Source organism: Mustela lutreola, chromosome 16 (assembly GCF_030435805.1).
Source record: "Mustela lutreola isolate mMusLut2 chromosome 16, mMusLut2.pri, whole genome shotgun sequence".
NCBI lineage: Eukaryota > Metazoa > Chordata > Mammalia > Carnivora > Mustelidae > Mustela > Mustela lutreola.
The window spans coordinates 55410017-55437420 of record NC_081305.1 but is presented as its reverse complement, the minus strand read 5'-3'; the positions used below and the strand labels follow the sequence as shown (position 1 = coordinate 55437420).

Here is a 27404-nt window from a genome sequence, read left to right as displayed (position 1 = left end):
TACAAACGCTGCGCCCTACACCCCCAGGCCCTGCTAGCGCTTAGTATCTAGCGCTCTCTCTCTCTCTCTTTTTTTTTTTTTTGCATTTGCACGGGATTGTGGGAGGAAGCGGAGCGCAGCCAGACACCCCGCCGCCCGCCCCCCCTTCCCCTCCCCCCTCCCCCAGCCGCCTTGTGCAAAGATGGCTGCACCGTGAGCGCAGAGGAGGAGGAGGCGGCGGCGGCGGCGGCGAGAGAGCGAGCACCCAGCGCCCGCACCCACCCCGGGGCCGCCCGGGACGCCCCCTCCTGAGCGCGCGCCCTCCCTTCTCTCTTGCAAGCGCCGGGGCAAAGGCGGAGACAGCGGGGTCCCTCCTACCCCCCTTTCCCTCCAGGGGGAACCCCCCTTCCCCCTCCTTGGCTCGGCGGCTGCACCCCCCTCCCTTGCCCGCCCCTCCGCCCCTGCCCCCTCCCTCCCCAGCCCGGGGCCTTCCCGGGCCTTCGGCGGCTGCAAAGAAAAAGAGAGAGAGAGAGAGAGAGAGAGAGGAAAAAAAAGCAGCAGCGGAGGGAGCGGCGGCGGAGGAGAGCGCGCGCGCGCCCCCTCCCTCCCTCCCTCCCTCCCCCTCCCCCCAATTTCCACCGCGGCCAATTCATGGACAGGAACTACCCCAGCGCCGGCTTCGGGGACCCGCTCGGCGCCGGGGCGGGATGGAGTTACGAGAGGTCAGCGAAAGCTAGGTAAGGAGCCGAGGGTGGCCTGGAGGAAGGGGCCAAGGGGTGGGGGCCCAGCCGGGCCGGGCCTGGCCCGCCTGGCGACGCGTGCATCGCAAACTCCCCTCCGGCTTGCAAGGGAGCGGCCTTCCTCGGTTTGCAACAACGCCGCCGCCCCAGTTTGCAAATTGCAAACTCCGCCAAGCCAGCTCCGGCATGCAAAGGGAGAGATGCAGCGGGAAAATGGGGGTGCAAAACAATTTCGGACGGAAAGGCCCGGGGAAGGTGGGAGGGACTCGCGAAGCAAGGCCTGGATTTCCCCCCATCCTTGGATTCCCGGCTTGCTGATTCCTACCCCCTGCGCCCCAGGCTCTGCTCTTGCTAAGGTGGGATGGAAAGGAGAATTAGAACGCAGACCTGGGGGGCGCCCCCCCTCCCGTCCTATTGTTCCGGGACTGCGCGAGGCCGCGCCACTCGGCCTCCCCCCACCGAAATTCCGCGCGCAGAGTGGGCACAGGGCCCCGCCCCCTTTCCAAGCTGGGGTTCTGTGTGTGTAAGGGGGGGTCCTGGAATCTGAGACACGCCCCCTTTAGCTCCCCCACCCCCAAAGGCAGAGAATCCTAGTAGATGGCGAGGAGTGGAGTATTTGACCTCTCGAGTCTGAGCCATGAATCGGGGCCGTAGCATGGGAAGATTCAGATGTTTCCGTGGTGTGTGGTTGTGTGTGTGAGCGTGGGCCCTGTTCGTGCTTAGTTGGTAGCCTGCTCACCTGCGAATCAGCCCCTTTCCTGATGTGTATGTTCTGCCCTCACTCTTCACTTGTCCCCAGCCCCCCGCCCCCTGGGTTACCCAGCGTGGTTGGGCAAGATCCCGCATGTGTTAGGATTTTCCATTTGGGACTTAGCGCTCTGTATGTTTCCTTCCCCACGAGTGAGCTGGATCGTCGTTTGCACACATACCTGGGTTTGCAAGGGGCCATACATTTGAACCTCAACCCCTGGGGATGGACGTTGTTCTTGTTCGCACTTGTACCTGGTACTTTCCCCTAGTCCTATCCCTTCCCCACCCCGCATCCGAGCCGTTTGGAGAACAATCTACCTTCTCCCAACTCTGTTTGCATCACCCCATGAAGTTCAGGGCCATGTGTTCCCACGTGTGTGCAGTAGAGTGGGCGTCCTCATGCACCTCTCAGGTTGGCCCCAGGGCCTCGTGTCATCCAGGGGGTGGTGGGCTCGGTAGGAGGTCCATGCCTTTCACATTCTTAACTTGAGGTGCTTCCTCTGACTCTTCACCCTTTTCTGTTTGTCTCGTCTCTGTGCATGGCTGTGTTTGTAAACGTGAGACTATCTGGGCTTTATTTATTGGGGAATGTTTCATGGCTCTTTTCGTTGGGTACCCCGATTCCCTTGTCTTTTTTCCTTTAGGGCCCAAGGTTCCTTAGGATAACCCCCAGTCAGCTGGAAGATTTCCCCCCTCACCCCGGGGGATTTGCTGAGTTCCCTTCTAGGGCAGCTTTGGAGGACACCCTAACATCTCTCCCTTCCTCCCAGCTTGGTCTATGGCAGCTCCAGGACCTCGCACCCCGAGACCGACATCTTACACCGCCAGGCCTACGCGGCCCCCCACCCACTGCAAAGCTATGCCACCAACCACCACCCGGCAGGTACGGCCCCCGTCCTGCCCCGCCTGGGCTGGCCCTCCCTCCGAGGCAGCTGGTTGGCTGCTGAAAGTTCCACCCCTCCTAATTGGCCGTGCCCTGTGTCCCGGCCCGCCCCTTGCTACCTTTCCTCTGATTGGTTGCCTCTGAGGCTGCTGGTCCCTGCTCAATATCACGCTGGATTCGTCCACCCTTGTCTCTGGCCCCGCCTCTTTCGCTCCAATTGGCCCCGTCCCCTCAGCCCCCAAATCCCACCTTCTCTTCCAGGCTTTTCCTCCTCTCTATCCCACCCTCAGTCCTTTCCCTCTGGGTTTGCCCGTGTTTTGACTCCTTGATCCTGTGAATTCGTTCTTCCTGATTCCTTCTCTTCCTGAATGGCTCTAAGTCTTTGGACCTTCCCTTTTGTTCCTGGGTTTGCCCACCACCTTATTCTTCCCTGTGTAGACCTACCTCTAGGGCTTCTGATTGGTTCCCTCCTTTCTAGCTGAACCAACAAGGAGATTATATTGTCCGATTTGATCCTTAACTTTCCTGGTTGGTTCCTTCCCTTTATTCTTGCCCCTTTTTTTCTGGGATCCTTCCACTTTTAATCAACTCCTTTTGGCCTGTCCTCCCAGTGCTTCTAAGTGGCCTTGGTTACCCCATACCTTCCCCTTCCTTGCTAGAATTGCCCAAATCCTTTTGTGTCTCCCCTGCCCCCGTCCTTTGCCTACCTTTCCTCTCCTGGGCTCCCTGCCCTAGTGACTGGGGTATACTTCATCCTGCTGATTGGCTCCCTTTTCCTCTTTGTTGTCCTCAGCCCTGTCTCCTTAGTTTGGCTGTGTTCACTTGATTCTCTTTGAATCTCCCTCTTTGCTTTCTCCAGTCCTTTTCCCTGACCTAACTTGCTTTTGGCCTTTTCCTTTTCCCTTTCAACTCTGCCACTTAGCTGACTCTGCCCCCTTGTCCTTGGCCAGGCCTCTCTGGACTCTTCGACACTGGCCTCCACCACGCGGGCTCAGCAGGGCCCGACGCCTCCGTCATGAACCTCATCTCGGCCCTGGAGTCCCGGGGCCCCCAGCCTGGCCCCTCTGCCTCCTCTCTCCTCTCCCAGTTCCGCAGTCCTTCCTGGCAAACAGGTAAGCCTAGCGCCGGCCCAGGAGTGCTAGGGTGGGGCTGGCATGTGGTCTGCCCTGACCTGTGGTCTTCTCCATCGTCCCCAGCCATGCACACGCCGGGCCCCACGGAGCTCTTCATTTCAGGCGCCCTGCCGGGTTCCAGCACCTTTCCATCCTCCTCTGCCCTGTCGGCCTACCAGCACCCGGCTTCCTTCGGCAGCCGCCCCTTCCCAGTGCCCTCATCCCTCAGCCTCCAAGACCCCCCATTCAGCCCCCCAGCTAATGGGCTCCTGTCCCCTCATGACGTGTTGCACCTGAAGCCCTCGCAGGCACCCACAGTGCCATCCTCGCTGGGCTTCGAGCGCCTGGCGGGGGGCGGTGTCCTGGGGCCCGCTGGTCTTGGCCCGGCCCAGACCCCTCCGTACCGTCCCGGCCCCCCAGACCCCCCGCCACCTCCCCGCCACCTCCCGACTCAGTTCAACCTGCTGGCTTCCTCTTCTGCTGCCGCCGCCGCCGCCGCCGAACAGTCCTCCCCACAGCTGTACAACTTCTCGGGTGCTGCCCCAGGCCCCCCGCCACCCGAGCGGGCCCTGCCCCGCCAGGACACCGTCATCAAGCACTACCAGCGGCCGGCCAGTGCCCAGCCCCCGCCACCCCCGCCCCCAGCACATGCCCTCCAGCACTATCTGAGCTGTGGAGGCAGCTATCCCTCCATGGGCCACAGGGCTAACCTGGCCTGCAGCCCCCTGGGCGGTGGGGAGCCCTCTCCTGGTGCTGGGGAGCCTAGCAAGGCCGGGCCCAGTGGAGCGGCGGCTGGAGCATCAGGCCGGGCTGCGGGCCCGGAGGCAGCTGGAGGAGGTGGGGCAGGGGGTGGCGGTGGAGGTTACCGCCCCATCATTCAGTCGCCCGGTTACAAGACGGGCAAAGGTGGCTATGGAGCGGCTGCGGGCGGTGCCAACAGACCCCCACCACCCCGTTCGACGGCCACACCCAAATGCCAGAGTCTGGGTGGGCCAGCAGCCGCCTATGCCACTGGGAAGGCCTCTGGGGCTGGTGGGGCAGGTGGCCAAGCCTATTCTCCTGGTCAGCCCCAAGGGCTGTTAGGACCCCAGGCCTATGGGCAAGGGTTTGGAGGGGGTCAAGCCCAGGACTTGAGCAAAGGCCCGAGCTACTCAGGGGGGCCCCCGCAGCCTCCCAGTGGCCCCCCACCTCCTGGCCTAGCCACGTGCCAGAGCTACTCCCCAGATCAGCTGCAGGGGCAGCTCTATGGTGTTCAGGGTGAGCCATACCCAGGGCCAGCTGCCCACTCCCAGGGGCTGCCCACGGCCAGCCCCTCGCTCAGCTACAGCACTGGCCATTCCCCTGCGCTCTCGGGTCACGGAGGTGGCTGGGGGCCCAGCTCTCTGGGGGGTGGTGGGGAGGCCAGCCCTTCTCACATCATCCGCCCGCTGCAGTCGCCGCCGGCCCCTGGCCGCCCGCCCGGAGTCGGCTCTCCGGGGGCCCCCGGCAAATACCTGAGTTCCGTCCTGGCGTCAGCCCCGTTCCTGGCACCCCCAGGAGCCGGCAGCTATGCAGCTGGAGCAGGGGGCTACAAAGGCAAGGGGGATGGCTCGGAGCTGCTGGCAGGGCCCGGCGGCCCTCCTGCCGAGCGCACGGAAGATGAGGAATTCCTCATCCAGCATCTCCTGCAGGCTCCTAGCCCCCCGCGGACCTCAGGGGCAGACGGCTTGGTGGGGGAAGATGGGGCGGCAGATGCCTCCAAGGGACTTGGGGGTAGTGGTGGGGCCGGGGGCCCACCGGGCACACCCTACGAGCTGGCTAAGGAAGACCCCCAGAGGTATCATCTACAGAGCGTTATCCGCAGCAGTGGCAGCCTTGATGAGGGTACCACGGCAGCCCTGGAGCTGGGCCTGGGGAGGCTGAAGGAGAAGAAGAAAGGGCCAGAACGGGGCGGCGAGACCCCAGAGGGGCTGGCCACCTCAGTTGTTCACTATGGGGCAGGTGCCAAGGAGCTGGGGGCCTTCCTCCAAAAGAGCCCACCACCCCCACCTCCCACAGCTCAGCCTGCCCAGCCCACACCCCATGGCCTCCTCCTGGAGGCTGGGGGCCCTGACCTCCCACTGGTGCTGCCCCCACCTCCGCCCCCACAGCTGCTCCCCTCAGTCCTCAGCCATGCCCCCAGCCCCTCTCCCAGCGCCCCCAAAGTTGGTGTTCATCTCCTGGAGTCAGCCACCCGCGACGGAGCACCCCAGCCGCCCCCGCCGCCGCCCCCGCCTCCTCCACCCATGCCCCTCCAGCTCGAGGCCCATCTCCGCAGCCACGGCCTGGAGCCTGGTGCCCCCAGCCCCCGCCTGCGACCCGAGGAGAGTCTGGAGCCACCAGGCACCATGCAGGAATTGCTTGGGGCCCTGGAGCCACTGCCCCCGGGGCCTGGTGACACTGGTGTGGGCCCACCTAATACCGAGGGCAAGGATCCCTCTGGTGCCTACCGCAGCCCCAGCCCGCAGGGCACCAAGGCCCCCCGCTTTGTGCCACTCACGTCCATCTGTTTTCCTGACTCCTTGCTCCAAGATGAGGAGCGCAGCTTCTTCCCCACCATGGAAGAGATGTTCGGCGGAGGGGCAGCGGACGACTATGGCAAGGCTGGGCCACCCGAGGACGAGGGCGATCCCAAGGCGGGAACTGGGCAGCCTCCAGGCCCCCCAGCCTATGATCCTTATGGGCCCTACTGCCCTGGTCGGGCGTCTGGAGCTGGGCCCGAGACGCCAGGCCTGGGCCTGGACCCCAGCAAGCCACCTGAGTTGCCCTCCACGGTCAACGCCGAGCCTCTGGGCCTGATCCAGAGCGGGCCCCACCAGGCGGCCCCGCCGCCGCCACCGCCACCGCCACCGCCACCGCCGCCACCTGCCTCGGAGCCCAAGGGAGGCCTCACCTCGCCCATCTTCTGCTCTACCAAGCCAAAGAAGCTGCTCAAGACATCCTCCTTCCACCTGCTGCGGCGCCGTGACCCGCCCTTCCAGACACCCAAGAAGCTGTACGCCCAGGAGTACGAGTTTGAGGCGGATGAGGACAAGGCCGATGTGCCTGCTGACATCCGTCTGAACCCTCGACGCCTGCCCGACCTGGTGTCCAGCTGCCGCTCCCGCCCAGCCCTCTCACCCCTGGGCGACATCGACTTCTGTCCACCCAACCCAGGCCCGGATGGCCCCAGGCGCCGTGGCCGCAAGCCCACAAAGGCTAAGCGTGATGGCCCACCCCGGCCCCGGGGGAGGCCCCGGATCCGCCCACTGGAGGTCCCCGCCACTGCTGGGCCAGCCTCAGTCTCCACGCCCACTGATGGGGCCAAGAAACCTCGGGGCCGGGGCCGTGGTCGGGGCAGGAAGGCTGAGGAGGCGGGGGGCACGCGGCTGGAGCCCCTAAAGCCACTTAAGGTGAGAAGGACTGGGGTTCAGATGGCTAAGGTTGGAGAAGGCAAAGGCTTGGGACTGCAGTTGGGTGTGGTGGGGGCTGGGGTTTATATTCCTGAGCCTCGGAGGCAATGAATCTGAGGGTTTGGATTCTAGGCTTCCACCATCAGAGAAATCTGAGAATTGAGACTTCAGGGTCTAAAGGGAAACATAGGGGATTGAAGCTTGGGTTCTTAGGTTCTGGGTCTTGAAGGAGCCATGATAGGGGGTTTCTGGATTCCTGGGTCTCGTGGGAGGAGGGTCTCGAGACTGGATTCCTGGGGTGGAGGCTAAGAGGGGTCAGTGAATGCTGAGGGAGGAATGCCAGTCCTGTCATTCTGGAACCTGAGAGAAGGGGTCTGGGGGCTTTGATTATAGGGTTTTACGGGCTGAAAGTGGGAAAGTGATCTAGGCCTTAAGGAAGTGTTGGGAGCCTGCACCTCAGCCTCTGAGCAGGGAGGGGACTTGGGGCCCCAGACTTGTGGACCCTGACTCCCCACTGCCCTGATACCTAGATCAAGCTGTCTGTGCCCAAGGCCGGCGAGGGTCTGGGAGCCTCCTCAGGCGACGCTATATCCGGCGCTGACCACAACAGCCTGGATTCCAGCCTGACCCGGGAGAAGATTGAGGCCAAGATCAAGGAGGTGGAGGAGAAGCAGCCAGAGATGAAGTCCGGATTCATGGCCTCCTTCCTGGACTTCCTCAAGTCCGGCAAGCGTCATCCGCCACTCTACCAGGCCGGCCTGACACCCCCGCTCAGCCCCCCCAAGAGCGTGCCGCCCTCCGTGCCCACCCGTGGCCTGCAGCCTCAGCCTCCTACCGCCCCCACTGTGCCACACCCCCCGCCCTCCGGCGCCTTCGGGCTGGGGGGCGCGCTGGAGGCGGCCGAGAGCGAGGGGCTGGGGCTGGGCTGCCCTTCACCCTGTAAGCGGCTAGATGAGGAGCTGAAGCGGAACCTGGAGACGCTGCCCTCCTTCTCCTCTGATGAAGAAGACTCGGTGGCCAAGAACCGGGACCTGCAGGAGAGCATCTCCTCGGCCATCTCTGCGCTCGATGACCCACCCCTCGCTGGGCCTAAGGACACTTCCACCCCAGATGTGCCCTCCTTGGCAGCTGAGGCTGCGGTGCCAGGGCCTCCCCCACTCCCGGGGCTCCCTAGTGCCAGCAGCAATGGCACACCCGGTGAGCTCTGGGAAGATGGTTTGGGGGTGGGTTGTGCAGGTCGCGCACTGTGTAAGAGGCATCAGTTACGCTGTAGATGAAGTAGATTTGCGAGTTCACAAATTGAGGGCATACAGTTGGTGCAAGAAAGGACTAATTTTCTGACCTGTCCATGATGCTAAGTGGGCTTTAGGTGCCCCAAGGTGGGCATTGGAGAATGCTGGGAGACAGCAGGTTTTAAGTGATGGGGACAGGGAGGTGTAAGGGTACTGAGAGGTTCTGAAGACAGCCAGGGGATATGGGGCCTGAGAAGGAGCTAGGATTTAGAGACGCATGGTAAAAGACAGAAGAATGTCTGTGGGAGTGGTAGGGGGAGACTGGAACGTTGATTAATTGGGTCTTGAGGGGCGGTGAGAGGAAAAGGCTGGGGGTGTGTGCAAGGTCTGGATGGTGGTCTATCCTGAGAGAGGCTTTGGACAAATTTTAAGGTGCTTTGGATGGGGGGAAATGGAGGCATTGATTCGGAGAAGGATGTTTAGGACAGTGAGGAGGCTTGAGGGCTCAGAGGCATGAGGGGACTTCTCCGGGGTTGTAGGAAGGTGGGAAACGGGGAGCAAGGGAACAAGATGATGGGAGGCCGAAGTGTAGATAACTACCGGGGCCTTCTGAGCAGTGTCAGAATTTGCTGAAATGGAAGTGAGCCCTGGGGGGTGAGAACCTTGGAAGGGTCAGGAAGGCTTTTGGCTAAGGACACAGTGACGGAGAAGAAGCAGTTTTAGGGATTTTAAGGCGTCAGAGGGTGACATTAGAAAAACCCATGGGGAGTCAGGGCTATAATGGGCAGTAATGATCCCTAGTAGAGAGCAGTTCAAGGAAAGGGCAAGGAAAATTTTGGATGGAGGAAGGACAAGACTCCTGAGCAGACACGGGGAGGTAGAGGCACAGAAGGAATGATTGGAGAATTGGGAGGGAAGGTAAAAAAATGGGAGGTGAGAGCCAGCAAGGGCTTTGAGGCAACTAAGAGGTGTTTCAGGACTAAAAGAGGCAACAGGGTGAAAATTCAGGGACTCTGAATTAGCGTGGGAGCTGGGAAGGGGTCCTCAGGGAGGGACTTCTGCAGAGTGGAAAAGCTTTGGGGGAGTTGAGGAGCTGTTGGCATAGAGAGGGACATTCAGGGACAAGAGGAGAGGTGCTGCAGATGGTGAATGGCATTCAGGAACTAGGAGCTGTGTCAGGGCAGGGCAAGGAGTTTGTAGGGACTAGGGGAGACAAGGGGTAGATAGACTGGGGTAGGAGACAGTTGAGGGATGAGGAAGGGTTGGTGGTCCGACAAAGGATGACTGATTTTGATGGAGGGACATGGGGTAATGGTATTAACTACCCAAAGGGACAGAAGTGGGGGAGTATGTGGAAGCCAGGAAAAGATGGGGAGGGACAGATGTTCATTTCCAGGTGGGAAGGCTTAGTAGGAAGTTGGAGAAAGAAGGGAACCTGGGCTTTCTCTGGCTATCTGGGGGCAGAAGTGGGTATGAAAAGTCGGGGAGGGGAGGGCCTTGGTGCCCTGCTGGCTCAGTCAGTGAAGCATGCTGTTCTTGATCTTGGGGTCTTTCGTTCGAGTCCATGTTGGGTGTACAGATTTATTTATTTATTTATTTATTTATTTTTTAAAGATTTATTTATTTATTTGACAGAGAGAGATTACAAGTAGGCAGAGAGGCAGGCAGAGAGAGAGAGGAGGAAGCAGGCTCCCTGCTGAGCAGAGAGCCCGATGCGGGACTCGATCCCAGGACCCTGAGATCATGACCTGAGCCGAAGGCAGCGGCTTAACCCACTGAGCCACCCAGGCGCCCGGGTGTACAGATTTAAAAGCAAAGTCTTCAAAGAAAGGGAGAGACAGATACAGGCTTTGACTGGACAAAGGGCAACAGCAGAAGAGTAAGAAGTGGAGATGAGTGGGATTTGGAGCAGCGATGGGTGTTCGGGTGTTAGGTGAAGAACTTGGGTTGATCAGAAGGGGTATGGGAGCACACAGCAGGAAGAGGGTTGCTGGGACCCTGGGGAAGAGAGGAGCCTGAAAGAGCTGACAGCAGGCACTGATTGACATTGACTGACACTGACTGCAGACCTGAGGGACCCGCGCATGCACTGGAGGTGGAGGGGGTCTCCCCGCGCCCGGGGGTTTGCCCTGATGCCCCTTTCGCCCACAGAGCCCCCGCTGCTGGAGGAGAAGCCCCCGCCCTCGCCGCCTCCTGCCCCGACGCCGCAGCCGCCTCCGCCGCCCCCACCACCCCCGCCGCCAGCCCTGCCCTCGCCGCCCCCTCTGGTGGCCCCAGTACCCAGCTCGCCGCCCCCGCCGCCCCTGCCATCGCCGCCCGCCCCACCGCCGCCCCCGCCGGCCGTCGCGCCGGAGGAGCCCGCTGCCCCGTCCCCCGAGGAGCCCGAGCCTCCCGATGCACGGCCCCTGCACTTAGCCAAGAAGCAGGAGACGGCGGCAGTGTGTGGGGAGACTGACGAGGAGGCTGGCGAGAGCGGCGGGGAGGGCATCTTCCGGGAGCGCGACGAGTTCGTCATCCGCGCCGAGGACATCCCGTCTCTCAAGGTGAGTGCATCTGAAAGCTAGGCCCGTGGGATTTGGCCCCAGAGCGGTGACGGAGCGCCTGCTAGATGACAGGCTCAGCGGGGGCCGTCCTGAATTCCCAGGCTGATGGGGTCTGGAGCTTGCAGCCGCTGCGTGGGGCTTTGAGATTGGGGAGGAGAGGTCTTGGAAATGGGAAAAAGTAATTGTTAATGTTTATTGCAGACATTCTGGGCGCTGGGGTACCAATAAGGAAGAATGCAGACAGGTGCTGGTCTCAGTGAAGGTTCTAATTTAATTGTAAAAGCCAAGAGAGCCAGGCTGCTTTGCAACGTATAGCATAATGGTGGAAACGTGAGGCAGTAACAAAATGTTCCTGTGAATACACACACACATAGCCAATGATTTGGGACTGTGAGGCCACATCTTAAGACACTCTTTGCAGATTGGCCCATTTCCTGCTTCCATTGACTCTACTTCAGGGCTTGGCCAACTGTGGACTCCAGGAGCCAAATCCAGGTCCCTGCCTGTTGTTATGAATAAAGTTTTATTGGCATACAACCTATGCCCATGCATTTAAAATCCCCTAGGGCTGCTTTCCCCATACAATGGCAAATTGAGATAGCTGAGGCAGAGCTTAGTTGACCCACCACACCAAAAATCTTTCTTATCTGCTCCGTTATGGAAAAAGTTTGCTGACCACTGCTATACTTGGTTCATTGGACAGGGAGATTTTGGATCAGAGGATTCATAGCATAGGTGCTTGACTAGGGTGGGTGACATGAGATGCTCATGTAAGGCTTCTCTTGGGACATGAGGCTGAACAAGTCCTTGGTGGGTCAGCAAGCCATCATCACCTTGATGGTAACCCGAGAGACGACGGGCTTTCTTCCCGTTAGTGTCACAGACTGAGTATTGACAACGGGGGCCAGGAATATGTTTGGCCCTTAAGGTACATTATCAAGTTTAATTTACTCTCTGGTGTAGCTTCTTAAGATGGAGGTATTGTGGGACGAATTCATTATCAGGTTAACAGTTGTTATGCTTTGCTGCTTCCTATGTTCTATGAGGTGAACTTAATATGTCTTCTGCTGTATGATTTTTACACCATCTAATTGTAGAAGAAGTAGAGCCACTAGAGTAACGGGACTGTATGTACCCATCCCTCAGCTTCCAGCATCGTCCCCTCCTGGCTAGTCCTTCTCTCTCTCTGTTCTGGCACATTCTGTCCCCTGCCTTATCCCACCAATTCCAGATGTCATGTTCTGTCTTCCGTACCTTGTCTTTCTTTCTTTTTTTTTTTTTTTTAGCATGGTGGTTGCTTCACCCAAAAGAACATTGATGAAAGGTATATTAGGGAATTACAAAGCCAAATGTCAGAGTGATTGGTCACGTTCGCAAACCAGCCAGCAATTCCAGAATTCCCTGCTCCTTCCTTTTTTTATCTCTCCCAGTCCTTCTCAATGCCGTTATGTCTTGTGTACATTATTTCATTTTGGGGGGAAACAATGTATTTATTAGTTTTTTTTTTTAAGATTTGTATTTATTTATTTATTTTTTAAAGATTTTATTTATTTATTTGACAGAGAGAGATCACAAGTAGATGGAGAGGCAGGCAGAGAGAGAGAGGAGGAAGCAGGCTCCCTGCCGAGCAGAGAGCCCGATGCGGGACTCGATCCCAGGACCCTGAGATCATGATCTGAGCTGAAGGCAGCGGCTTAACCCACTGAGCCACCCAGGCGCCCCTGTATTTATTTATTTGACAGAGATCACAAGTAGGCAGAGAGGCAGGCAGAGAGAGAGGGGGAAGCAGGTCTCCCCACTGAGCAGAGAGCCTGATGTGGGACTTGATCCCAGGACCCTGAGATCATGACCCAAGCTGAAGGCAGAGGTTTAACCCACTGAGCCACCCAGGCACCCCTATTTATTTGTTTTAGAGACAGAAGGAGAGAGAGGGCACAGAGGGAGAGGTAGACAGAAAAAGAGAATCTCAAGCAGACTCTGTTCTGAGCGTAGAACCCTATGCTGTCCTCATGCTTTCCACCCTGAGATTGTCTTGACCTGAGACAAAACCAAGAGTCAGACGCTCAACCAGCTGAGCCACCCAGGCGCCCCACATTGCTTCACATTAACTTCATGACTTCTGAAGCTGATTTGATCTTCGGCTGGGATAAGCAAGGAAGATACTGAATGAACAGCAGTGAGAGGGACAGTTGCCAACTCCTTAGGACAGGGTTTGAGACAGATCACAGTCAGAACTAGGAATTTTGTTCTTAATTTTTCTTTTAAGACATTTTATGTACTTATTTGACAGAGTGCACAAGCAGAGGGAGAGGGAGAGGCAGGCTCCCCACTGAGCAGGGTGCCTGAGGCTGGGCTTGATCCTAGGACTTCAGGACCGTGACCTGAGCTGAAGGCAGAGGCTTAACCCACTGAGCCACCCAGGTGCCTCTTGTTCTTCATATTTTTAACTTAGTTAAAAAAAAATTTTTTTAAAGATTTTATTTATTCATTCGAGACAGAGAGAGATCACAAGTAGGCAGAGAGGCAGGCTCCCTGCTGTGCAGAAAGCCCAATGTGGGGCTCGATCCCAGGACCCTGAGATCATGACCCGAGCCGAAGGCAGAGGGTTAACCTAATGAGCCACCCAGGCGCCTCAACTTAGTTAAAATTTTTTTAAAAACCGAGCTTAATGCCCAAAGTGGGGCTAGAACTCATGACCCTTAGTCAAGAGTCACGTGCCCTGAGCCTGGGTTCTCCGCTTGGTGGGGAGCCTGCTTCCCTCTCTCTCTGCCTGCCTCTCTGCCTACTTATGGTCTGTCAAGTAAATAAGTAAAATCTTTAAAAAAAAAAAAAAGAGTCATGTGCCATAAGGACTGAGCCAGCCAGGTACCCCTCCTTTTTTTTACTGTAATTGTGGTAACCTTTACATATCATGAAATTTATCATTCTAACCATTGTTTAAGTGGTACCATTCAGTGCCATAAAGTGTATTCACATTGTTGTGCGATGTTCACTGCTGTCTCTGGGTTTTCTCTTTATTTACTTATTATTATTTTTTAAGATTTTATTTATTTATTTGGGAGAGAGGGCGCAAGCATGAGCAGGGGGAGGGGCAGAGGGAGAGGGAGAAGCAGACTTCCCACTGAGGAGGGAGCCTGATGTGGGGCTCGATCCCAAGACTCTGGGATCATCACCTGGGCAGAAGGCAGATGCCTAACCCCAAGGCACCCTCAAGTTTTATCTTTATAATCACCTCCCATGATAGGGATTACTCTTCCCATTTTATAGGGAAGGAAACTGAGGCGCAGAGTGCCACAGTAGCCTTCCTAGACATTCATGGCCCGGGATCCACACTGGTTCTGTTGGCCCCAGGAGCCTGGGCTCTCAGCACCAGACTCAACCTTTCTCTGTGTACATTCTGGCCAACATTGACAATGGCAGTGGCACATGTGACAGGGAGTCCAGCACTGGGCCGAAAGAGCAGGGCTTTTACAGATGAGGAAATTCACATTTGGAGAGGGACTCAGTCAGCTGGCGGGTGCCGAGCTGGGATTGGAGCCACAGCCATCTGACACCACCTCCCAGCTGGCATGAGGCCGGGCAAGGACTCAGATGCTTAAAATACAACATGAGTGTGCTTTACAATGGGGGGACACACAGCCCCAGGACTGAATCACTTCTGCAGACATTGGAGACCCGTTGGTGTGCTTGGAGTCAGGGCAGGCTGGCGGCATCGTTGCTGAGAGCCCAGCTTTGGCCTTAACCTGACTGGTTCATTCTCTGCCACTTTTGGGCTAGGCTGGTGTCGACCCTCCCTGACTGGATTTGGTGATAGAGGTGATCTCGTTAGTACCTCCTTCAGGTAACTGGAGAATCCAGGCCTTAAAGCTCCATGGAACCCTGGGTGGCACCCAGTAGGTGTCCCTTTGCTTAGTTCCCTCTGCAAAGCTGGGCACATTTTTTCTATAAAGGGCCAGCTAGTAAATATTTTAGGTTTTGCAGGGTGCAGGGTCTCTGCTATGTCTTCTTTTTTTTTTTTTTTTTTTTTTTTAAGATTTTATTTATTTATTGACGGAGAGAAATCACAAGTAGATGGAGAGGCAGGCAGAGAGAGGGAGGGAAGCAGGCTCCCTGCTGAGCAGAGAGCCTGATGCAGGACTCGATCCCAGGACCCTGAGATCATGACCCGAGCCGAAGGCAGTGGCTTAACCCACCGAGCCACCCAGGCGCCCCACTGCTATGTCTTCTTGTTCTGTTTTTATGATCCTTTATTTTTTTTTAAAGATTATTTATTTATTTATTTGAGAGAGAGAGAGAGAGAGAGAATGAGAGGAGAGAGGTCAGCTGGAGAAGCAGACTCCCTGCTGAGCTGGGAGCCTGATGTGGGGCTTGATCCCAGGACTCCAGGATCATAACCTGAGCTGAAGGCAGTTCCTTAACCAACTCAGCCACCCAGGCGCCCCGATCTTTTAAAAATTAGGAAGCATTCTTATTTTAAAGATCTCTGAAAATGAACAAGGGGCCGTAGTTTTTTCCAGAACCTGGTAGTCTACTAGAAATGTCATGGGCTGTATACATCATTTTATTTTTATTTTTTATGTCTTTTATTTTTTTAATAAGATTTTACTTATTTGACACAGAAAGAGAGATCACAAGTAGGCAGAGAGGCAGATGGAGAGAGAGGGGGAAGCAGGCTCCCTGCTGAGCAGAGAGCCCAATTCGGGGCTCGATCCCAGGACCCTGGGATCATGACCTGAGCCAAAGGCAGGGGCCTAACCCACTGAGCCACCCAGGCGCCCCTTATTTTTATTTCTTTTTTAAAAGATTTTCTTTATTTATTTGAAAGAGAGCGCAAGCACGGTAAGGAGCAGAGGGAGAAGGAGGTGCCCCACTGAGCAGGGACCCCAACTCAGGGCTCGATCCTGGGACTGACTCTAAGATCATGACCTGAGCTGAAGGCAGACGCCCAACTGACCAAGTCGCCCAAGCGCCCGTGAATACGTCATTTTAAATTTTCTTGTATCCTGCTTTAAAAAAAGGGAGGGATGCATGGCTGGCTCAGTCGGTAGAGCATGTGACTCTTGATCTCAGGGTCCTGTGTTCAAACCCCACTTTGGGCGTGGAGCCTTCCTAAAAGAAAAAGAATTTAAAAAAAGTTTAAAAATCGGCGAGATTAGCCACAGGAGTGTATTATCTCTAACACAGCTTATTTAGAACAATCATTTTAGCATGTAATCAACGCAGAAAAAGCTAACGAGATGTTTTACATTTTTTTCATATCAATCCTTTGAAATCTTGGGTATATTTTTTACTCATGGAACATATTTGGGGCAGCCAAATTAGCACAAGGCTAGCCCTCATCTCTGCTTCAGCTTCCCCAGCTATAAAGTGGGACTGATAACATTAACTTCCAGTTCTTGTTCAAGATTTAAGAGGGTGTAAACGCTGAGCTTGTAAGAGTTTGTTGGATGGAGAAAAGTAGGGGGCAGGTGGTCCTGATGGAGGGAGCAGGGTGCAAAGGTTGTGTCGTGAGCAAAAACACGGCGTTCAAGGGGTTGAGTGGCTGCGTTGTGAGTGCTGAACGCTGAACCTGGGAAGGTCATGCCAGAGTGAGATCAATGGGCACCTGCTGGGAAGTCCACTTTTGGGTTTTCCAGCAGCTGCTAGGGCCCCTGGCTAGCAGGGTGGTGGCTGGGGAGGTGTATAGGCCTGATGGTAGTCTGTCTGCCACCTCAGTCCTGTGACACCGATTCCCTTGTTCATGGAGCATGAAGCTTTTCTTTCTTCCTTCCTTCCTTTCTCTCTCTCTCTTTTCTTTTAAGTAGGCTCCACACCTGGCATGGAGCCCACTGTGAGGCTTGAACTCACAACCCTGAGATCATAAGCTGAGATGAAGAGTCAGATGCTTAATGACTGAGCCACCAAGGCGCCCCAAAGCTTTCTTACTATCATCCTGTTAGGTACTTCTGGCTCATTCCGGTCCTGCTGCTTACTGTCCTTGTCTTTGCTTCTTAAGAGTTCACATTCCCAGAAGAGAATCTGATTGGTCCAGCCCAGCATTTGGGACCAAGATAGGATTAGTGATTTGCCTGTTGATTGGCTGCCTGGTCTGGTCTCTTCCAATCAGCTGTGGCTTCTGTGGGGGTGGGGGCAGGAGAAGTGGGTGTGGTCAGTGATAGGATTGACGCCAGGAGAGGTGGGAAGGAGGGCCTGGCTCTGCTTGGAGATCAGGCAAGGCTGATGCCAGGGGTTGAGTGTGATGACCACAGAGAGGAATAGTGGTTCTGAGAAAGCCACCAAGCTCAGTTGGGGTGTGGTGAGCCAAGGGGCCTGAGTCCAGGTAGAGAATCAGTGCCTTTGAGGAGGCCAATTGGGGAGGGGGAAGAGACGGGGTGGTCTTCCCTGGCTGGGAGGGATGCTCTGATGGCTTTCTCGCCGGCTTCTGAGAACTAGAATGGGGACAATGATGTTAACACTGAGAGGCAAAAGGCACCCGTTTGTGGGGGTCGGAGAGCACTGCATATGCAAAAACCTGGAGAATCCAACAATCTGGGGTTCATCTGCTGAATTTGGAGGGATCGGATGGCCTGTGGGGCAGGGGCAAGAGAAGAGAAAGAGAACTGAGGCAAAGCCTCACTGTGCCAGACTGTGGAGCCTGCACTAGGGGTCCTAGAAGGTTTTGGAGCACAGCAGCATGTGGCCCAACCCTTGGGCCTCTGACCTGACTCTCCAAGGTGACCAGGAGGGAGGACTGTGAACCATAGGGTAGCTGGAGAAAAGGACTTGGGACCAGGGCATCTGCATTCCTGTCTCATCCTGCCTCTTGTGACTTAAGCCAAGAACCCTTCTATCTATCTACCTGTTTATTTATTTGAGAAGTTTTGGTGTATTTTTTTCTTTAAGATTTTATTTGACACAGAGAGACACAGCGAGAGAGGGAACACAAACAGGGGGAGTGAGAGAGGGAGAAGCAGGCTTCCCGCCGAGCAGGGAGCCTGATGTGGGGCTCGATCCCAGGAGCCTGGAATCATGACCTAAGCTGAAGGCAGATGCTTAACGACTGAGCCACCCAGGCGCCCCCAAGAGCCCTTTTAGACCTCATTCTCATCAGGTTATTGTCATCTCTTCTTGGCACTACCCAAGTTGATCTGAGGGGCACACAAAATCGTGGACACACACACAAAAATGGATGTGAAAACCACTGACCCGAACTAGGAGTGGGCAGTGGATAGCTGACAAACAGACCCCAGTGTTACAGCTCCTGCCCGGGGCAGACATCATCAATTCATTGCAGCACTTATGCTGGAGCTGGTTCTGAGCCATGACCAATCAATTGATATTATCATCTGAATCCTGTTATCACTTGAGTGTGATTTCTTTGAATACAGGGACTAACTTCCGTTCATCTGTGGGCTATCACAATACCCAGTGCGTGTTTCCCACTGCATCTTTTTTTTTTTTTAAGGTTGTATTTATTTATGAGAGAGAGAGAGAGAAAGTGAGCAGGGGGAGGAGCAGAGGGAAAAGGAGAAGCAGACCTGCACTAAGTGTGGATTCCCCATGCAGGGCTGGATCCCACAACCCTGAGATCATGACCTGAGCTGAAACCAAGAGTCAGTCACTCAGCAAACTGAGCTATGAGGCGTCCCGTCCCACACTTTTCCACACTGTCCCGTGTCATTGCTCAGCCTGCTCACAGAAGACATTGTCCTTCCAGGACTCACTTAGGTGTCACCTTTTCCAGGAAGCATTATTGGATTCAGATTGCATTTGAGGTCCTTCCTTTAGGCTTCCACAGTGTCTGGAGGGGCAGGGGCATCTGCCATTCATGTGCTTATTGTGCTGTCATTTTTTGGTGCCATGTCTGGCTCTCCTGCTATGCCACTTACTCTCCCCAGATTATACACGCTGGGTCTGACCCATAGCCTTCAGTTTCCAGCACCCAGCTGGGGGGTCACAAAAGTTTCGGGGTGGGGAATTCATCTGAGTGTAGGTGGAGTGGAGATGGGGGAGCCTCATATCACTGTGTCTTGCCCTGTCGTGGAGAGGGGGATGAATTAAGTGGCCGCAGGTCACCTGTCACCTGTCACCTGTCTCTTCTTGGCACAAGCCGCAACCTTACCCTGTTTTATTTGCTTGTCTGTCTTGTTGTCTTTGTGAAGAAGATCTCGGTCAAAGACGCAGTCAGTCTCATTCCCCACTGTACCCCAGGGCCAGCATGGCGTCTGGAAGATGGTGGCTGGGTGCACAGGCATTGACATTACTTTAAGTCCCTTTATAAAAGCCATCTTTCTGTAACGTTGTAACAGTTAAAACTTTGTAGCACAAGAAGGAGCACCTTGTTTGAGGGTAAGCAGCAGTGTGGGGTGTGGGGGAGGACGTGGTCAGCCTCGAGCTGCCTCCCCAGGGCTGAGACCATCCTAGGGCCAAGACAGGTGCTGGCCAGTGTGTGGCGATACCTGTTGACGATGGTGCCTTTTCTCGAAGGGGTTATCGAGGGAGAATGTAGGGCCCAGGAATTGGGGGCAGGGAGGGCTGACCTAGCTGGCCTCTTGGCACCCCTCCTCAGCTGGCGTTGCAGACGGGGCGGGAGCCCCCCCCCATCTGGCGAGTGCAGAAGGCCCTGCTGCAGAAATTCACTCCAGAGATCAAGGACGGGCAGCGGCAGTTTTGTGCCACCAGTAATGTAAGCCTGGAGGGGGCAGTGAGGACTCGGAGAGGCCCGGGAGGTGGGGGGGGCAGCCCCACTGTCATGCATGTCTGGGATTCACCACTTCTCTAGGGGGTGGCCCAAAGGGAGGCCCCACCTCCAGGAGGCTGAAGGGCTGTTATGGTGGGGCGGAAGGGGTGGAAGTCTCAGGGATTGGGTTGCCAGGCTGTCTGGCTGCTATGGATGAAGGATTTCCTCACGTGCCTCTTTCCCTCCATAGTATTTGGGATATTTTGGGGACGCAAAAAACCGGTATCAGCGCCTTTATGTCAAGTTCCTGGAAAATGTCAACAAGAAGGATTATGTGAGGGTCTGTGCCCGAAAACCCTGGCACCGGCCCCCAGTGCCCGTCAGGTACCCTGGTGGGCGGTGGCGATGGGCATGGGGATGGAACGTTCAAGAAGAGGTAGAGACAGGGAGAGTGGACACAGGCCCAGAGAGAGAAAGGCAACCAGGTCTGGGGTTGGGGGGCAGACAGAGGCAGGAGGAGAAGCTGGTTCTGTGCTCACTGTGATGGGGATCTCAAGAGAAGCATTGGGGTCTCTTAGGGTCTGCGGACTACAACCATTCCCTCCCGTGTTCCCTTCCAGACGCTCAGGGCAGGCCAAGGGCCCCGCGTCTGCTGGGGGCAGCTCGGCACCGCCTCCCAAGGCCCCGGCACCACCTCCTAAGCCTGAGACCGCTGATAAGACAGTATGTGAGAAGCCCCCGGAGCAGACGCCTGAGACACCCATGCCCGAGCCCCCTGCTCCTGAGAAGCCCTCCCCGCCACGGCCCCTCGAGAAGGAAAAGGAGAAGGAGCGGGTGACACGCGGGGAGCGGCCGGCCCGGGGAGAGCGGAGCGCAGGCGGACGGCAGACTCGGCCTGAGCGGAGCCTCACTGCGGGACAGCCCGCCACCTCCCGGCTGCCCAAGGCCCGGCCCACCAAGGTGAAGGCCGAGCCGCCCCCCAAGAAGAGGAAGAAGTGGCTGAAGGAGGCGGCGGGCAATGCCTCTGCGGGCGGGGGTCCGCCAGGCAGCTCCTCGGACTCGGAGTCATCCCCGGGAGCACCCAGCGAGGACGGTGAGGCCCTCGGGAGCCACGAGGCGGGTGGGGAGGCCTGAGGAAGTGAATCCACAGCCTCTGGAGGAGGTGTGGATGAGTTCGGGCCACAGGGTTCCAGCAGCAAGAATTTGTAAATTAAAATAATAGCGGTATTTGTCAGTTACATGACGCCTAACTGGAATGGGTGTCTTTTCTAAATTCTGTACACGGATTAATTTGTGCAATGATCATAGCAGGGCTACAAAGTAAATACTGTAATTTTTAAACCTTTTAATTTTTATTTTTTTTAGATTTTGTTTGTTTATTTGAGGGGGGAGAGAGCACGAGCAGGGGAAGGGGCAGAGGGAGAGAGAGAGAAGCAGGCTCCCCGCTGAGCTGGGGCTTTGATCTCATGCCCTGAGATCACCACCCCAGCCAAACCTTGCCCAACCGACTAAGCCACCCAGGTGCTCCAAGAGTAGCTGTTGTAACAGACTAAAGCGTGCGGGCAGTCAAATGAGTGAGGTCTCTTTCCGTCAAAGCCCGACTTAGGTGTTGGTTTCTTGGAAAATAAGAGGCTCTTAAGTTGTCCAGGGTCTTTCTTTTCCTCTTGTTGCTCTGCCTCCCGCCTGCCTCCTGTCCTCAAGCACGTGATCAGAGGCACTCCAGCAGCCCCAAAGCTGTAGGCCTATCAGTGGGAAGTGAGTCAGGGGTCAGGGAATGGGGTGGGGGGGATGGTGGGGGCGGTGGGGGACCTTTCTTTTAAGTTGCCAGATCTGGGCATGGCACATATGCTGTCTCTCATGTCCCATTGGGCAGATCCGGGTCATATGGCCATACCTAGCTGCAAGGGAGTCTGGGAAATGTAGTCTTTTAATTGGGCATGGCGATGCCAGATCATGCCAGGTGGAAGCAGTTAAAGGGGATGTCGTGAGGGTGCCGCAAGGGGGAGCATTTAGCAAAGGCCCAGATTTGCAGATCTGTCTTTCTCTGGCCTTCAATTTCCCTTTCCTATTTCTTCAGCGATTTACAAATTTAAGTTGAATTGACACATCATATAGTTTGCCTACTTAAAAACATAAAATGTGGTGGTTTTTTTTTTTTTTTTTTTAAGATTTTATTTGTTTATTTGACACAGAGAGAGATCACAAGTAGGCAGAGAAGCAGGTGGGGGCGGGGGGAGCAGGTTCCCTACTGAGCAGAGAGCCTGATGAGATGATGTGGGGCTTGATCCTAGGACCCTGAGGTCACGACCCGAGCTGAAGGCAGAGGCTCAACCCACCCAGGGGCCCCAATGCGGTGGGTTTTAGCACAGTCCTAGGCATCCATCTTGGCAGTCAATTTTAGAACACTTTCAGTACCCCACAAAGAACCCCTGTATCGATGGGTTATCACTCCCTTTCTGGACATTATGCATAAGGAAATCCTATAACGTGTAGGTTTTTTGATTGGCATCTTTCAATTGGTGTTAATATTTGGGGTTCATCCGCATGGTAGGTGTGTCAGGACCTTATTCCTTTTGTGACTGAGTACGATCCCACTGTGTGGATGGATAGACCACCCTGTATCGCCAGGCACTAGTTGATGGACTTCTGGGTTGTTTCTACTCCTTAGCGGTTGTGAGTAATCCCAGTATGGAGATGCATGGACAGCTCTGAGTTTCCTGAGCGCTGGAAAGGGGAGGAGCTGAACTCCACCCTCTTATGGGAGCAGCTCCCCTGCCAAGGGTCACTATGGGTCTGGGTCTGGGTCTGTCTCGCCTCAGCCCATTGGACCAGGAGCAAGTGAGTGTGACTCATGCTTCACTTAGCCCAGAAGCCCGCAGAACTAACCTCCTTGCTTGTCTGAGAGCAGGGATCCTCCGTGTGTCCCAGACTGACACTCTTTCCTTCCTTAAACTCATCATAGATGTTCTAGAAGGACGTTGCAGTGACTGTCTTCTCTCACCTCCTCTAGTCCGCTCCCATTTGGCTTCCCGAGCCCTGTTCTACACATCTTTATCGAGTACCTACTTCATGCCATGGAGGAGGTTCCAGCAGTGAACAGAATAAGCAAAAACATGTATCCTCATGGGAGTTTGCAGTCTTAGCTGGGGGAGGCCATCAGATAAACACGTTATGTAACAGAGCACAAAACAATGAGAAAAATGGTCAGGGTAAGACTGGCCAGGCTTAAAGGCAGTTCAGAAAAGCATTTCTGGTCCAGAAGATCCAGGTGGTATAGCGGGGGCTGTTTTCAGGGGGATGAGGGAGTTGGGGAAGGCTTCTGGAAATGACACTGGAGCAGAGATCCGAGTGCAGCAGGGCTGGGGTTGGGTGACTGGGAGAGCGAACATCCCAGGCTGGGCGTGTCTGGGGATCAGGAAGGAGGCCAGTGGCTGGAGCGAGTGAGTAAGAGGAGAGGGTGAGAAGTGAGGGCAGAGAAGGAACAGGACCAGATCTTGGAGGGACAGTAGTCATGGAGCCTGGTGCTCCCATTGGAAGGACTTTACCCGGAGTGACACAAGAGCCATAGGAGGGTTTGGGCTAAGGCCTGGTGGAGTTTGACAGCCACTGCCAGGGTTTCACTCTGGCTCCTGAAATGACTGTCACCAAGGACCCTCCGCGTGGATGAGTCAAATGGACATTTCTCACGCCTCTTCCTAAGGGACATTTTAGGGCCATTCAGGGCCATCTGCTTCTCTTTTTTCCCCGATGTTCCTTCTTGGGTTTCATGTAAGTGTCCCTCACTCCTGACCTTGGCCTTGTTGCTTCACCTCTCACTTGGCAGGCTCAGCTTCCCAGTGAGCCTTGCTAGTTTCTTCCCACTGGCCCCCCTCCAGGCCTCCCCCAAACCTCCTCTCTCCGGATCCCACTGAGTTCTTGTCCCAATTTCTCTATCTCAGCCCCACTGGCTACTCAGTCAGCAGGCCAGATCTCCCGGCACACAAGCCTTTGCTCCCTCACCTCCACAGCTGGGAAGTCCTCAGCTCTGGCCCTCCAGTCCTCCTGTTCTCCATCTCTGGATTTTGTCCTTACGACCCTGCTACGTCTTCATCCTTTTTTATGTCCATTATCCTGGCCTCTGGTCTCTGGTCTCATCCCTTTGATCCATCCCCTACATGGCCTCGAGGGGTCTTTCTACACTTAACCCTTGCGTCTCCCCTGCTCACAACTTTCCCATGGCTCCCTAGCACCCACTACGAAAAGCCCCTATTCTCTTCACTTCCAACCTCCTCCCACAGTCTTGCCCTTTGTGATCTGATCTCTGAGTGGCTTCGCTGGTTTGGAAACCAATTATGCTGCTTCTTTAGACTTTATTGAAGCCACACGGAACTAGTCAAACATTAAGTTCACTGGTCTGGAATGCTTTTTTCCCCATCAGTCAAGATTTGGCTCCTGTCTGACCTTGAACTGACCTTCCCTGGCTGGCCAGGCCGAACTGGTTACTATCCATGCCTGTGACGCCCACCCTTAGAGTGTGTCGCTCTGGGACTCAGGGCTCCCTGAAAACAGGGGTTTCTCTCTGGCCCTGGTACGTAGAACATTGCTACCCAGGTGGCCTCCGATGAAGGCCAATCATGAGCTCGGATCTCATTCTCACCCCCCTCTCCCCCAGAGCGGGCAGTCCCTGGGCGTCTGCTGAAGACGCGAGCAATGCGGGAGATGTACCGCAGCTACGTGGAGATGTTGGTGAGCACAGCCCTCGACCCAGACATGATCCAGGCCCTGGAGGACACGCACGGTGAGCCGAGGCCTGGGGAAGAAGGTTCTGGCACTCCCGCTCTGCCCCACCCCCTCCCTGTGCGCCATGGGGCTTCAGATCCCCTGAAGCCACCTCCTGATCTTGCAGACGAGCTGTACTTGCCACCCATGCGGAAGATTGATGGTCTCCTCAATGAGCACAAGAAGAAAGTCCTGAAGCGGCTGTCACTGAGCCCAGCCCTGCAGGTGCCTGTGGGGCCTGGGTGGGAGGGGTCTGGAGCCCAGCGGTGGGAATCGTGAGAGATGGGTATGAGTGAGCCACGGGGTCTGCAGAGCGTCAGGCCCTGGAGGGAGCAGCCGCTAAGCTGAGGGTCGGGCTCCAGCTGGAGGTGGTCTCTGTCCACCAAGATGGAGGGGCCTTGGTGGGGGCTTGGTTGGGGCTTGGTTGTTGGGGAGAGATCCAGAGACTTGCAAAGGTTGGGGGTGTGCAGCTGGGAAAGCCCAGCAGAGTTTATGGAGGGAAGGTTTGGGGACAGCAGGTGGCCAAGGCCTTGCTGGGAGACAGTAGTAAGCGGATTCTGATGGCTTCTCTTCTCATGTGGAATTCTTAGCATCTCAGGCCTCACTGTTAAGTCACCTGTATGATTTCCTTTCTGGAACGGCCTCAGATTCAGGGGTACAATATTCGGGCCACTCTGAAAATTCTGATGGGGAGCGTTGTGTGGGACTGAGAACTTGGGTATACAGTGTTAGCACAACAGAATTCTGGGATGGAGTGTTAGTCTGGCCTTAAAATGTCCGGATGGGTCCCGGTCTGGATCTGGGAATTCTGGGGTGGATTCTCCATTGGTTCAGAAAATTCTTGGTGGCATGTTAGTCTCCCCGATGATACGGGATAAAAATAATGAATCTGATTCTGGCAGTCCGGGTGGGATGTCAGGGTAACCAAGAGTTCTGGGATGTAGAGTTAGTCCAGCTCTGACAGGTCTGGGTAGGGTGTTATCCCAGGGTTAACATTTCTGTGGTGGAATATTAGGATAAGTCTGGGAATGGTGGGATGGAGTCTTCCTCTGGTTTTAACATTCTGGGATGGAATGTCCGCTTGGCACTGGGGATTCTGGATTTTGGGCTGTGTCTCGAAATTCTGAGTAGGATGTGAGGCTGGGGCTGAGAATCCTGAGTAGAATTTTTTTTTTTTTTTAAGATTTTATTTATTTACTTGACAGAGATCACAAGTAGGCAGAGAGGCAGGCAGAGAGAGGAGAGGAAGCAGGCTCCCCGCCGAGCAGAGAGGCCAACGAGGGGCTCGATCCCAGGACCCTGGGATCATGACCTGAGCTGAAGGCAGAGGCTTTAACCCACTGAGCCACCCAGGCACCCCCCTGAGTGGACTACTAGAGGTCTCCGAGAAGCTGGGCTCGGCCCCAAAGCACAGTACATGGTCACCAGATAGGCCTAAGCTCCTCTGTCCTTTGAGATGAGAGACCCAGGATTCCTGAGGGTCTTCTGATCTGCAGCCTGAGAGAAATGGAGGCAGCTGAGAACTGAGTGGAATTGAGTGGGGCATTTGGAGAGTGTGGGTCCGGGGGATGTCCCACTAACCACTTGACTTCCCACAGGACGCCCTGCACACGTTCCCCCAACTGCAAGTGGAGCAGAGTGGGGAGGGCTCCCCGGAGGAGGGGGCCGTGCGGCTGCGGCCGGCGGGGGAGCCGTACAACCGCAAGACGCTCAGCAAACTCAAGAGGAGCGTGGTCCGAGCCCAGGTGTGGCTGGGGGTGGGTGGGCGGCGCGGGCGCCTGGTGACAGGAGCTGCCCCGCCCTGGGCAGTGGCGTGAAGCTTCTCCGCTCCGTCTGTCCAGGAGTTCAAGGTGGAGCTGGACAAGTCGGGATACTACACGCTCTACCACTCCCTCCACCACTATAAGTACCATACTTTCCTGCGCTGCCGGGACCAGGTAAGCCCACCCGCTGTACACGACGCCCTGGGGTTCAGCCCCACAGGCTCTGCTCTGGACCCAGGGGTCTGGACCCCAGCCCCCTCCTCCCTCAGACCCAGGAATCCAGACCTCCAGCGTCTCCTCCCTCAGACCTAGGAGTCCAGGCTCCCAGACTCCTCTTTCCGCAAACCCAGGAGGCTAGATCTCCAGCGCCTCCTCCCTCAGACCCAGGAGTCCAGGCCCCCAGCCCCCTCCTCCACCCTCAGACCCAGGAGTCCAGGTTCCCAGCCCATCCTCCCTGAGACCCAACCGTCCTGGCCCCCACCCCTCCTCCTTCAGACCCAGCCAGGGGTCTTGCTCCCAGCCCCCGTTTCCCTGGAACAGCTAGACCTCCAGGCCCCAATGGCTGCCCGCCGCAGCTCCCTGTCTAACGCCCTGCAGACCCTGGCCATCGAGGGCGGTGCTGAGGACCTGGGCCAGGAGGAGGTGGTCCAGCAGTGCATGCGGAACCAGCCGTGGCTGGAACAGCTCTTCGACTCCTTCAGCGACCTGCTGGCCCAAGCACAGGCCCACAGCCGCTGTGGGTGACCCCCGCCCAGCCTGGGGGAGCCACCTCTTCCACGAACGGAGAATTGGGACAGAACTGTGTCCTCAGGAGCTAACCCCCTGGGCCCTGTCGCCAGGGAAGAGGGGGGTCATCGGTCAGGGTGTGTCCATGCTGCCCCCACAGGGCAGGGTTCAAAGTTCGACTCCTCCCCTCTCCCACACCCCCTCCACTCCCCCCCCAACCCTCCCACTGTCCGGTGTACAGAGAAATTATTTATATATATGTATAAATGTCTATTTAGTAACGGTTTCCCTCCCCACCTTGCCCCAATCCTCTCTCCATGGCCACAGCCCTGCCCCCTCCACCTTGTACATAATGTATAGGAAAAGTCTATGTATGGTTGAGGGGAGCGGGGTGGCTTCAGAGAGCTGGGGGACCCCCCTCCCCCCCAATCCTCCCCTCATAGGCCAAGATCTTTGCTAAAGGCCATAGCCTCCCCAGGGCATTCGGCATTGGGTGGGAGGGGGAAATCGCATCTTGTTAATTATTTTTAATCTTATTTATTGTACATACCTGGGGCGGAGGGCTGGGGAGGTGGAGGGGGGAGAAGGGTCCCCTCCCTTTGGCCCTCCTGCTCCTTTTCTACTGCGATTGTCTGTGTCTGCCCCTCCCCCACCATCCCATCCCCTTGTTGTCTGGATGTGGTTCTATTTTTTATCCGTCTCCTCTCCCCTCCCCTCCCCCCAACCCCTCTGCTCCTACCTCCCGACCACCCTTTGTCTCTTGCTCTTTCTTGGGCTTCTGTACAACTCAACTTGTATACACTGTGTACACACAACCAGCCAAACGAAAACCCAACAGCAAACACTTTA

General features: G+C 56.1%; 1 protein-coding gene across 2 annotated transcripts; it reads left to right on the top strand.

The window, feature by feature from the left end:
* Nucleotides 1-147: 147 nt before the first annotated feature.
* PRR12 (proline rich 12) lies at nucleotides 148-27404 on the top strand. 2 transcript variants are annotated; one of them, XM_059150804.1, is made up of 14 exons: nucleotides 148-716; nucleotides 2240-2352; nucleotides 3303-3464; nucleotides 3549-6874; nucleotides 7405-8071; nucleotides 10258-10649; nucleotides 19198-19314; nucleotides 19559-19692; nucleotides 19929-20401; nucleotides 23960-24085; nucleotides 24194-24291; nucleotides 25665-25811; nucleotides 25908-26003; nucleotides 26427-27404. In XM_059150804.1, the coding sequence occupies exons 1-14, from the start codon at nucleotides 631-633 to the stop codon at nucleotides 26571-26573; spliced, it is 6084 nt and encodes a 2027-aa protein (XP_059006787.1). In that variant the 5' UTR covers nucleotides 148-630; the 3' UTR covers nucleotides 26574-27404. The 2 variants fall into 2 exon arrangements, with proteins under 2 accessions (XP_059006787.1, XP_059006786.1); XM_059150803.1 differs by having other exon boundaries at nucleotides 26370-27404.